The 13,672-nt window shown below is 42.5% G+C and overlaps 1 protein-coding gene across 1 annotated transcript in view; it reads left to right on the forward strand.

Annotated features, from left to right (window-relative positions):
• Positions 1 to 13,672, forward strand: part of DLGAP2 (DLG associated protein 2) — a 345,317-nt gene that overhangs the window by 316,772 nt on the left and 14,873 nt on the right. Inside the window, exons 9-10 of the mRNA XM_056856455.1 lie at positions 9,702 to 9,787; positions 10,317 to 10,732. Of these exons, the coding sequence (XP_056712433.1) occupies positions 9,702 to 9,787; positions 10,317 to 10,732 (502 nt within the window). The remainder of the gene's footprint in view (positions 1 to 9,701; positions 9,788 to 10,316; positions 10,733 to 13,672) is intronic.

Raw genomic sequence — 13,672 nt, forward strand, 5'->3', positions numbered from 1 at the left:
CCTGGTCCTCAGTGCCAGCTTTGGGCACCCGGTTTCTGTTGTATGTGGGTCCAGGGTGAGATGCCAACCTTGTGATTTCTATGGAACATGGCTCAGTGGTAGAGCATCTGGCATCTTCAGTTAAATGGATTAGGTAGGATAATTATGTGAAGGAGGGTGGAAAACCATATCCACCCTTGAGGTCAATATGGCATATGCAACTCTGCTGTAGGTCCCTTGGCATATTTGGTCCCAGGCTCTGAAAGGCTAAGGGGAGAGGAAGCTTCTTGGTTGGGCATCGAGGGGTTTTCTGTAGTCAGTTTCAACAACTTATGTTTGTACTATTTGTAGAAGAAAACCCATTCGTAGAAGTTGCCATATTGCTTGAATTAAAGTAGTGTGGCTTTTTGCATTTTAACTCAACTGTTTTCTAAATCTAAAAAGATGATTTTACCAATTACAGCTGCATTTAGAACATCTGAATTTAACAGTTTTATTTACATATTTATAAGATTAAGTACACTCCTAGCTTTCCCATTAAATAACTGTGCGGTGACACTGAACTGCACCTGTATGCATTTCCATGCATAGCAGGATAGTTAATTACTGAATTTCTTAAATTCGTGCTCCAATTTAACATGGTGTGTAAATGAACCATAGTGGTATGAAAGAAGCAGCTTAAGCTTCAGCTTACTGTAACTCTTACTCTGTTCATTTAAAGCTCGTGGCTCTGCAGGTGGAAATCAGCTGCCAGCTCTAGTTGGAATACCACATCAGTCTGTTATAGAGATCACATATTCAGAGAAATCATAATGCCGTATACTCAAGTCCATAATAAAGTTGCAGAGTCAAGTAGGGAAAACGGGAAGTAAATTTCTATTTTAAAAATCCCACAAAATACTTTGGACATTTTCTGGGATGAATTCTATCTGTATTCTAACCACTCCACTGAGCACCATCTGAAGCCTTGCTTTAGGCTAACAAGCCTTCTTCCAACTTAAGTAGCCCTTCCTCCACGGTAGTAGCTGGAGATTTCCTGCTATTACAACTGATCTCCAGCCAATAGAGATCAGTTCAACTGGAGAAAATGACCGCTTTGGCAATTGGTTTCTATGGCATTGAAGTCCCGCCCCTCTCCAAACCCTGCCCTCAGTCTCCACCCCAAAAACCTCCTGCCGGTGGCGAAGAGGGACCTGGCAACCCTAGCAATGGGGTATTTCCCCTTTTTTCTCTATTTTTGCCTTTCTAAAAGACTTTTTTTGCCTCCGCAGTGGCTGGGTAGCCTCTGAGGAGGCGGCATCACTGTGCTGCTCCCAGCTGCTGCGGATCTACCCCCCTTCAGGATTGGGCTACCCATCAGCTCTTGGAAGCTTAGCAAGGTCAGCCCTGGTTAGTACTTGGATGGGAGACCACCAAGGAAGTCTAGGGCTGCTACGCAGAGGTAGGCAATGGCAAAACTAAGTTGGCTGTGGCTTTACAGCACTTTCTACCACCATGTCTATAACCCAGCTTTCAGGTAGCTAAAATACAAATGTAACAGATAAAAATACAATCATTCTTCCTAGAAATTTCTATCTCATTTTTCATACTATCTGTTAAGATTGCCGGGAACATGCTGGGAGCAGGAGGTCTTCTGATACCAGCTCCTATTGCCTGCTTCAGCTCTAGCATTGCAACCAGCTGGAGAAAAAATAAGTAAAAGAAAAATAGGTGTGATGTCATGCCTCTCTAGGAATAGTCAAAAACTCTATGGTAGTGATGTAATAGAAGTGACGTAATGCTGTCATGCCAACAGCCACTGGCTGGCAATTCTACTAGCTATGAGTAATAAATTTGTCACTGACAATATGTCAGATATTGTCAGGACAGTTTTCTAGGAACCAAGCAGAATTATCATTGATTTTAAATTATATCCTGTCATTTCATAAATTCTTTTAAATAATGTGTCAGTGATCAGATATATATTTTACAAGCCCACCAAGAAAGCATAAAAATTGCTATTATAGTACCATTCTATCTTTCTAAAAAAAGTTTGATAATTCATAGTAAGGTGTTTTTTCTGTATTAATGTCGTTAAATAACAGTTGGTAATCATTCACACTGGTTAAAAATAGAAGATGATTGTAAAGTATGTGTCTATACTTCCTTTCTCATTTCCTTCTAGTGCTGCTTGGGGGGAATCAAACCTGGTTCTCCAGATCAGAGTCCACCGCTCTTAACCACTACACCATGCTGGCCCCATTTAATATAGTGACTCTCACAAAGAGGGGAAGGAAACTAGGTGACATGTCAAAAATCCATCAGAGAGAGAGAGACAGACAGACAGACAGAGACATTATATATATATATGCTGGTAAACTGTACTGAGTTGGCTGTCAGAGGGCCCCATCAGAGGGCTCAGAGGGCTCAAGCTGATTTAGGGCCCGGGGAATTTTGTTCCCTCAGTCCCCCTTAGGGTTCCCTGGTCTTACCAGGTACGAAATGAGGCCTAGGCATTGACATTGTTGGCACAATTATGTTATTTCCAGAAGTGAAATAACATTATGTCACCAATGATGAGGAAGACGCTCTGGTATTTGAACAAAAGCTCTATGCTAGAAGCTGTTTTACCATAGAGTTTTGCCAAAATAACAGAGCATCTCCCTTGTCAACAGCAACATGATGATGTCAGTTCTGGAAGTGGTATCATCGTGCTGGGTGCTGGCGAGCCTGAGCCCTCATTTTATGCCTGGTAAGACCCCTGCTGGCCAGCTGGATGGTGTCGAGGGGGAGGGGGCCCAAAGCAGGTGATCCCCTGCCCCCAGCTGGGATCTGGCAACCCTAATCACCCTCTCTCGGTGGCCCTATGTAGGAGCAATAGAGGAGTAGACAGGAGGGACAACCAGTAGTAGCTCCTTATAGGGCAAAGGTCTCCTTGGGAGAAAGGGCCTACTTTGGAGTAGGAACTGGGAGTGGCCAGGGCAGGGAGATAAAAGGCCCCAGCTGAAGGAGGTGAGGGAGAAAGCAGCTGGTAGGTACCAGCAGAATGAGAATAGTTAGGAAGGAGAATAGTGGCTGTCCCAAAATCATTCGGTGAGCTTCCATGGTAGAGTGGAGATTTGAACCTGGATTTCCCATGTTCTAGCTGCACCTGGCTGTATGATATAGAGAAATAAACCATGTGAAATAGCCATTTGCATTTTTCCCTCTTTTTGCAGTCGTGGTCTTTTGGGGTACCCTTCACCCATTGGAAATTAAAAAGCCTCATCCCCTTTTCTTACACTTTGGAGGCTTGCTTTCCCTCTTCCCTTTCCAGATTTATTTTTGTGCACTTGGCACTAAAATATTTACTTTGCCGAATTGCATAGAAAATCCTCATTTGGCACTGGTTTCTGCTTTTAGGCATGGCAAGCAAATGAAAGGTATTAAAATGTGGAAGCAATCATTGGGGTATTTAGTCAGTGTCAGCACTGGCAAGCTGCACAGAATGATAAGTTGGAACGGTAGAAGCCCTTGTGTTGGTTTTCTGGCACAAAGAATGTAATGATATTCAGAACTATTAAAATATAAATTAAAAGTTCAGTTTTGATCATGTTCTTAAAGACCAGAAACACCTATGGTAATGATGTCTTGAGAAAAACACAATCCAGAACTTTTTCTTTTGGTCAAAAGCCAACGGAGGCTTTCCTTTATCCTCACTTGCCAACTCCATCAATCGTTATCAGTGTGCACAATTAGCAAAGTTTTTAATTTACGTATTTATATGCTGCTTTTCCATTTCAAAACCTCCAAAGTGGCTGAATAAAATGATAAAATTATGATACAGTTGGAAAATGTTGATTATACAATAATGTAACGTTCTTCCCAACTTCACCTTTAGGCGACTGACAGGTCTTTCTGCTACTGTGCCTCCTGGTTCCAGTCTGCTAACTCCTCTCACAGATCTGTCAAGCAAACCGCCCCATCCTTGTAGGTGAAAAGCCCATTCTAGAAATGGCCACACCCATTAGAGAACTTTGTTAGGTTGAAGATTCTGACTCCCATCAGTCTCCCTTCAGGCAGACCAAGAACAATAGACCTATTTGAAGTCACAAGAAAGCAGTCTCAATAGACATCAGCTTTATTTTAAATCTCTCTGGGTTTTGCTTATTCACTTATAATAATCATATATTTAAAAGAAGAAAATTTTAAACTCTTAGCATTAATAGGGTTGCCAACCTCCCGGTAATAGCAGAAGATCTCCTGCTATTACACCTGATCTCTAGCCGACAGAGATCAGTTCACCTGGAGAAAATGGCCGCTTTGGCAACTGGACTCTATGGCATTTAAGTCCCTCCCCTCCCAAACCCCGCCCTACTCAGACTCCGCCCCCAAAATCTCCCGCCGATAGCGAAGAGGGGCCTGGCAACCCTAAGCATTAAAGCTTATCTTTTTAAAGTACAGTTTAAACTGCTGAAGTAACTTCTCTCCATCACCAAAGATTAGAATTTACAGGGATTTCAACAAAGTAACACAGAAACTGCCTTTTGTAGATCTGTTGGTTGAAGCTGTTGCATGCAACTTTTTCATTTTTGTGCTGTTTTAACTTTCACTCCGTTTCCATAAAAAATCACTTATGCTGTCCAGCTACTTATTTTTTGGAGTTGAAATACAGTTCCAAGAGCAATAGGGTTAAAACTGATTTTTAAAATTTTATTTTATTCAATTTGTACCTCGCTCTGTGTTCTGGCCAGGGCCAGGCTCAGAGTGGCTAACAACTTTAAAAAGCAATACATAAATTCCAAGAATAATAAAAAATATAGACATTTAAAACAATTGTTTAAAAAGCCATTAAATCTGGTAATACTAATCAGCACTGGTGGTAAAACCCTAGGCCAGGGGTCGGCAAACTCATTAGTCAAAAGAGCCAAATATCAACAGTACAACGATTGAGATTTCTTTTGAGAGCCAAATTTCTTAAACTTAAACTATATAGGTAGGTACACTGTTTATTAACTTAATAAACTTTAATTAAAGTTTTAAGTCTTAATTAAACTATAGGTACACTGAATAAAACTTGATATCATACTTAATAGTGATATTATTTATTGATAAAAATTAAATTGTAAGTCCTTTCCATTTCCCCCTCCCCGTCTGGAGTCCTCGTCTGGAGGCCTGGTCTACCGCCATAAAAGCCTATTGGTAGACCTGGCCTCCGGCTGAGCCCCATTGGGAGGCTAGGTCTACTCATTGGCTTTCTTGGCAGTAGACCTGGCCTCCGGAGGCCCTTAGAAGCCAATTGGTAGACCTGGCCTCTGAAGGGGGACTTTTCCCCCTCCTCGGAGTCCAGGTCTACCGCCAAGAAAGCCAGTGGGTAGACATGGCCTCCCAATGGGACTCAGCCGGGGGCCAGGTCTACCAAAGGAAGCCCGCCCTGCCCAACAGCTGATAGGCGGGTGGGGGGTCAGGAACTGCTGAGCCGCCCGCCCAGCAATCGCGTGGCTAGAGGGGAGGGGAGGCTTTAGCCTCCCAACCATTGAGGGCAAGGGAAAGAGGGACCCGGCCATTCTCCATGGCGGGCAGGGGGAGAGACAGCGCGCCCGCTCACCCACTCTCTCAGGCACGCCGGCTCCGCAGCCCTGCTGCCGGCGCGAGCAGGCGCAAGAGCAGGGGCTCCGAACCAAGTTCAGAGAGCCGCACTCAACGGGCCAAAGAGCCGCATGTGGCTCAGGAGCCGCAGTTTGCAGACCCCTGCCCTAGGCCACAGAATGTCTGGGGGGGCCATCAGGACCCCCCCCCATCATAATCAATAAGATGGAACAGACAAATAAGGGGGGGGAGAAGGGAGGCCAGCCATAATATAAACCATTGCTGCTCTTAACCAGAACATCTCAGTCTTACAGGCCCTGCAGAACTGCATCAAGTCCCACAGGGCCCTGGTCTCACTAGAGAGAGAGTTTCTTCTGGGTTTTACTATGCACTATATTTGCTGACACAAATTTGGAGTGAAACTATATAATGGAAAGAAAGGATCAAGTCAGGCTTCCCTGGAAGAAAAGCAATGCTCAGACACAAACACAAGACCAGCTGTAGGGACCCAGCATGGACAGACATCTGCTGGGGCACCACAACCACAAAGAGCTCACTTCCAGAAAGTCAGACCAGAACCATTGGGCTGAAATTAAGTCAAGAGTTTTTCGACTAAATATTAGGAAGAACTTCCTGACAGTTACAGCAGTTCCTCAGTGAAACAGAATTCCTTGGGAGGTGGTGGGCTCTCCTTTGGAGGTTTTTTATAGGGTTGCCAAGTACCCGGTGGTGGTGGGTAAAATCCTGCCAATCCACTGGGCTGCCCGCTGACCAGCTGAGGGCCAGCAGGCAACGCATGCACGCACACACACGTGACATGCCTACGTCTCTTCTGGGCTTACCCGGAAGAAACGCGGTCAATCTAGCAACCTCTGCAGAAACTCTATGGAAACCATAGAGTTTCAGCAGAGATTGATAGAGCATCCACATCGCTTCTGAGTGAACCCGGAAGTGACGTAGGAGCGTCGCATGCTGCTGAAGAGCTCCTGCCGATGGAGCAAAGGGATTTGATAAGACTAGTTTTTGAGCAGAGGCTAGATCAGGGGTGGGGAACCTTTTTTCCTCCAGGGGCCATTTGGATATTTGTAACATCATTTGCAGGCCCTACAAAATTATCAACTTAAAAATTAGCCAACCAAGTCCCAAGCAGGCAGCAGCCCCAGATGACACCCCTCCCCCAGTGTGGGCAAGCAGGCAAGAATCCAACCGGGAATACGTTTCTCCATGGCCTGGTGGGAAAGGGTTAACACAGTTTCTTGGGTGCTCCTAGCAGCTCCATAGCTAACAACTCTTCTGCAAGGGGGAAAAAAGGTTCCTTTTCTCAGCAAAACAAACTCACATCTGTGTTGAATAGAGGCTATTCCTGTCCGCGGGAGGGGGCAGATCACCAGTCTTAGATCCTTCTGAGCTAGAGATCTGCCAGGACCCACGAAGGGCCAGACCAAATGATTTTGCAGGCCTTAAATGGCCCCCGGGCCTGACTTTCCCCACCCCTGGGCTAGATGGTCATCTGACAGCATGCTGATTCTGTGAGCTTACGCTGGCAAAAGGTTCTTGTTTACCCAACCTCTTTCTAAGCTTAAGTCTCCACTGCTAATTCCCCCAACCAAAATTCGGGTAACAGGGCCTCCAAAATCCTGGAACGAGCACTATACACACAGTGCCCCCCAGACACACTCATTCATTCACCATGAACAAATGAAAAAACATGCTAATCCCAAAGTTTGATGAACAGGGCTATTAAACAAGGGAAGAATGAAAAGAAGTCAGATAGAAGGGCAGAGAAAGGCAGATTAAGCATTGCATTAACAAATGGGCAGTGAGTCTGGGCATGTGTGTGCCGTCAAGTCACAGCTGACTTATAGCAACCCTGAAGAGTTCTCAAGGCAAGAGACGTTTGGAGATGGCCTGCCTCTGTGTGGGCTGAGAGAGTTCTGAGAGAACTGTGACTGGCCCAAGGTCGCCCAGTTGGCTTCATGTGGAAAAGTGGGGACTTGAACCCGGTTCTCAAGATTAGAATCTGCCTCTCTTAACCACTACACCATGCTGGCTCTCCAACAAAAGGGCAGAGGTAGAGCTATATCAAGGAAGCAACTAGCTAGAATGATTGATCAGGTGTTTGTGCCCTCTGGGTCCAGTTTGTATCAAAGCTAGACAAAACATACAAAACAAATCCAGGGGTCCTGACTCTGCTCAGGAGTCTTTAGATTCTGGCACATGTTACAGCCTGCTTCATGACCCAGAATCATTTGGTAGCTTAGATCCCCTGATCCTGGCATTATTCTCTGTCACAAATCCAAAAAGAGAAACAATATTAATCACACCATTATATAAATATGTTTATATCTAAATTGTCCATAGTGTTTGATTGTGATATTTAATTATATTATTAGCATTTTAATTTACTGCATTTAACAAGTTATATTATTCTGCCTTACATGCTTTGTCAAGTTATATAAAAAAACAATGATACGAAGCTTGACTAAAGTAATGGTGATTTTTTTCTGCACTGAGCTGAACATTATAAAGTATAACAAAAGGGTTTATTTTCTGTTTTGTAAAATGAATTGCCTTACGGCTTTCATCAGACATTGAATGATTTGAATTGTTTTACTTCACAAGATGTTTCTTCGGCTGTGATTCCATCTGTTTGGAAGTTATGTGCACTGAAAAACAACATAACTGATTAATATGTTTTTGCATTTGTGCTGTTTGAAATATAACAAGTGGAGGACCTGCAAGGACTTGCTGGGGGCATCTCATTTCCCCTCTCCCACTATTTCCTTCCCCTGAAAGCTTCCAGAATCTCTTCCCTTTTCCTGCTTCTTTCTCTCCTTCCCATTCAACAGCCAACCAACCTTTATTTATCTCCTGTCTTCCCTCCTTCCCTCCCCCTGGCAGCCTCTCCCTGGAAAATTATGGCCCAGTTGTGTGTTGCTGGATGCTGGTTCAGGCCCAGTTGGGCCGGGCCCAGTTGTACAATGGGGAACCTGCAAGAACTTGTATGGGGCACCTTACTTTCCCTAGTATCTCCTTGCCTAGACTATTTCCCCTATCCCTTCTCCTAGAAACTGTTCCCTGTTTCCTTCTGTCCTTCTTTTATCTGCTCCCATCTTCATCTCTATGTATTATTTATTTATTTATTTCATTTATACCCCACCTTTCTCCACAATGGGGACCCAAAGCAGCTTATATTATTATCCTCTCCTCCATTTTATTCTCACAACAACCCTGTGAGGCGTGTTAGGCTGAGAATGTGAAACCAGCCTAAGGTCACCCAGTGAGTTTTCATGGCAGAGTTGTGATTTGAACCTGGGTCTCCCAGATCCTACTCTGAACCTCTAGCCACTACACCAAACTGGTTTTCATGAGGTGGCTGCTGTTGAACTGTAGCAAGCAGCCAGTTCTGGGTGATTGGTTCTTGTAGGTTATCCGGGCTGTGTAACCGTGTGTAACCGTGGTCTTGGAATTTTCTTTCCTGACGTTTCGCCAGCAACTGTGGCAGGCATCTTCAGAGGATTAACACTGAAGGACAGTGTCCTTCAGCGTTAATCCTCTGAAGATGCCTGCCACAGTTGCTGGCGAAACGTCAGGAAAGAAAATTCCAAGACCACGGTTACACAGCCCAGATAACCTACAAGAACCAATGAACTCTGACCGTGAAAGCCTTCGACAATAGTTCTGGGTGAGTTATGCACACTGCATGGTGTCAATTCACTCAGTGGTTGCTGTCAGACCTACCTCAAACAAGTCTTCTCTCAAAGGTCAAAACAGCCCTGGAAAGGGTACTGCCTTTTAGTGACAGAAACCAAGGCTTGAAGGCTGGTAATACTATTGTGGTTGACTAGCAACCCCTAAAATGGCCATTGTAGAGTGTGTTGGTTTATTAAAAGTACAGGCACTGCTTCTATTATTTGTGGGTTTTAATGCTCACCCCAATGTTTTTGGCTTTTTTAGATTTCAATATTATTATTTTTTGCAAACCTGCAGCTTTTTTTAGGTTTGTAGAAAGATCTGTCTTGCGTGTCCATGGCACCAGTCTCCAGATTTAAGTATCCACAGACTTAGCCACATTGAGAATTCGACATATTGATGTTAGTTTAAGTCATTGAGATAGTAATAGTCTCAGATTTTCAATGTTCACTTCTGCAGATTTATCTTATGTGTTGAACTAGGTGGAAACAGCAACCGATTCAGATACTGAGAGCAGAGGTCTTCGGGAATATCATTCTGTTGGAGTGCAAGTTGAAGATGACAAACGGTATGTCAAACAGAGACACAAAGTATGTGTATGTGTGTAAAAGAGAAGGAAAATGTTATATCTGTGTACATATACACAGACAAATGTATTTGAATGTTTTACCATGTGTTTTATGCATAATGGTACTTTATTCTAACTACAAAACTTTGGATGATAACAGTGAATACCTCCTTGTATTTTAGACCTTCGGATTTACATTTCATTTACTTGCCTTTATTTGGTTTAATGAAAAAGTGAGCCATAAAAGGGTTTGAAATTATTTCTAGATAACTTACATATGTTTTGTTTTCTAAAGTGGGAAAAAATCAATATTTGCTTCCCAGTGTGTTTTAAATTATTTTCATTCATATCTTTATTGCCGATGATAGTAACAATGTATTCTATGCAGACCATGTTTCATTTACCTTTTTTATTCAAATAAGCATAGTCATTTGGGATCAATATTGTTGAAGAATAAGGGGGAAATCCTGATTGGGACCACATTTACTGTATTTGGACAATGTTTGAGTTTGTTTTCATTCTGTTGCAGACACGGACGGTTTAAGCGCTCAAATAGTGTAACAGCAGCTGTTCAGGCTGACCTAGAACTTGAAGGCTTCCCAGGACATATAACAATGGAGGATAAGGGACTTCAGTTTGGTGGCTCTTTCCAGAGGCATTCAGAACCTAGCACCCCTACTCAATATGGTGCAGTAAGAACTGTACGGACACAAGGGTTGTTTAGTTACAGAGAAGATTATAGGACCCAAGTAGACACTTCCAATCTTCCGCCACCTGAACCCTGGTTGGAACCAGCCATTGAAACAGTTGAAACAGGACGGATGTCTCCTTGTCGGAGGGATGGGTCTTGGTTTATGAAGTTATTACATACTGAGACGAAGAGAATGGAAGGATGGTGTAAGGAGATGGAAAGAGAGGCGGAAGAAAATGATCTTTCTGAAGAAAGTAAGAGCCCATCTATGTATCTCATACCTTCCATTTTTAATTTTATTTTAATATATTTATGTGATTCCTGAAAGCGCTCCACTTTAGGGAACATGTTACTAGTTTATGCCCCTCCACTTCTTTCCTTTAAAATCTAAACAGGCAGCAGGCCCCAAAGGGATTCAAATCTCACTGGTTAGTAGAAGCAATAGCTGGCAATAAAATCAGAGCCTCTGAGTTGACAATTCATGGGGCACATTTTCTCACCAATAAAGTTTAATGTAATTCTTGTTTGAAACAGAGGATCAATTTGTTTTGAACTTTGATCATTTACATATTTTATAACTCTCGTCTCCAGTGTTAGATTTTGCCCTCACTTCATTTTTTTGAGGTGTTTATATCTGCCTGTTTTGTGTGTATAGCGCTGTCAGTAGAGAGCCAGTATGGTGTAGTGGTTAAGATGTCAGACTAGGATCTGAGAAACCCAGGTTCAAATCCCCGCTCTGCCATGGAATCTTCCTGGGTGACCTTGGGCCAGTCACACACTCTCAGCCTTGACCCTGGCAAGTATTTGGATGGGAAACCTCCAAGGAATACCTCCAAGGAATGACGTAGAGGCAGGCAATGGCAATCTCTGAACAGCTGTTGCCTTGAAAACCCTATGGGGTCACTATAAGTCAGCTGTGATTTGACGGCAAAAAAAAAATAGCGCTGTCAAGTCGCAGCCAACTTGTGGTGACCCTGGCTGGGGGCTTTCCAGGCAAGTGAGATGCAGAGGTGAATTGCCATAGTCTTTCTCTGCAGAGTCTTCCTTGGAGGTCTCCCTTCCAAGAAACGACCCTGCTTAGCTTCCGAGACCATGCTGCCTTTCCTCCCATCTGCCTGTTTTACCTTCATTTAATTCAATGTGTCTATGAAGCCCACAATTATAGTACAAGCAACCATTATAGAAACAACAGTCCATAGTAACATAATAACATGAGTCCGTTTCTCTTTTAGTATAGGAAAGTATTTACTTCAAATATGAATCTGCTCAAACAAATCTAAAATCTGGGTGGAAATAGAGATTGACACAATGTATGGCTCTTTTTAAGCTTGTTAAATCTTCCAGACAAAACCCCCTAGATTTTCAGCACATATAGTTTATGGATTTTTGTGCACTTACAGGTTGATAAGCATATATTCAGGGTGGCATAGAGATATCATAGCCTGAAATGATATAGATTCTTGTGGTAGCATAAGGCTAACTGATTTATTGTGCCTTCAGCCATAATAAATCTGTATTTAAGATGCATAAGAGTGTATAGTTTACACTGAAACAAACAAACACCACTACTTCTCTGGAATTTGTCACAACCTGAAATATATCTTGATCTACTAACATAATATTTATTTATTAAGACATTTAAGCCGTGTCTTCATTTCACTGAAAACTGCAGAATGGCTTATATGTATGTGGAAATTCCTTGAAGAGAACACGTTATCTTGGCACAAGGCAACTATTCATTCACCACTACTTCCAGCAATGAAATATTGTTTTGAGTAAATTTTATGGGAAAGTCTATATATGCTTGCCTTTCATTGTAGATTTAGCCTGAATATGTTATTCTCTAAGAAAAAACAATGCATCTGCAGTGTCTCATTCTACTTTATTGTGCAATCTTTGTGCTAGTAGATAAAGTGTGAGATGAATTTTATGAAACAATTGTTATCCATATGAAGCCTCCTTTTCTGGAACAGTCAAAGAAATCACTCAAAGGAAAATTGAAACAGATTTTTGTGAATACCTGCAAGAATTAAATATAAACCTTAATTCTCCACACACACACACACACACACACTTCTACCTGCTTCTGAAAGTTAAAGCAAATAAATTACATCACTGTACTATTTAAATAACTTTAAAACAGGTATTTCTTATATGACTTACTGCTCTTGCAGCATTTGTGCTTACCATTTTGCCAGAATCTTGATGTGTTTTTTCTATTGGACAAAAACGAACATGCACCAACTGATCCAACCCATTCAGAATTTATAGAAGAAGAAGAAGAGTTGGTTTTTATATGCTGACTTTCTCTACCACTTAAGGAAGAATCAAACCAGCTTATAGTCTTCTTCCCTTCCCCTCCCCACAACAGACACCCTATGAGGTAGGTGGGGCTGAGAGGGCTTGAAGAGAGCTGTGACTAGCCCAAGGTCACCCAGCTGGCTTCATGTGTAGGAGTGGGGAAACCAACCCAGTTCACCAGATTAGCTTCCATCACTCATGTGGAGTAGTGGGGAATTAAACCCAATACTCCAGATTAGAGTCTACCGCTCCAAACCAGCACTCTTAACTACTACACCACACTGGCTATAGAGGCCCAGTAGAAACTCAGTAGAGGCTCTGCTGTTGTTGATGCTTGCCTAGGATTACAAAAATAAGGAGCTTGCAGATGTCCTTGAAGACCACAATGCATGGCTAGTGGGCTGCATTTGGTTTGGTTCACCGAAATTGTGCAGGGCACATTACTGTGTCAACTGTACATAAAATCCAATAACTAAATTCTGTTTACCATAAACGTTATATCATGTTAAATAAATAAATGACTATATCATTGATATTCGTCCTTTCCGCTAAAAGGTGTTTCAGAGCAGCTTACAATCCAAGTTAAAAAATATATTCATAATATATAAATTTAAAAATACAACAGTTTACAGAACCAGGGACAGTAAAATAAGCAAGCAACCAGTGGCAAAAAAAAATCATGCTATGAGCAGCAAAAACCTTGAGACAATAAAACAGTTTTAACATGGCACACAAGTTACAAGAGTGGGCACCAAAGAGGTGTCTCTGGGGAGGACATTCTACAATCAAAGGGAACAGCTCGTTCTAGTAATCATTCCCCAACCTTTGGGGAGGGCGGCATCCCAAAATGGATTAAATGATGAGTTTGATGGAAAAGGTTCATAGGGATCTCA

This window comes from Euleptes europaea, chromosome 10 (genome assembly GCF_029931775.1).
Source record: "Euleptes europaea isolate rEulEur1 chromosome 10, rEulEur1.hap1, whole genome shotgun sequence".
NCBI classification, from domain to species: Eukaryota; Metazoa; Chordata; class Lepidosauria; order Squamata; family Sphaerodactylidae; genus Euleptes; species Euleptes europaea.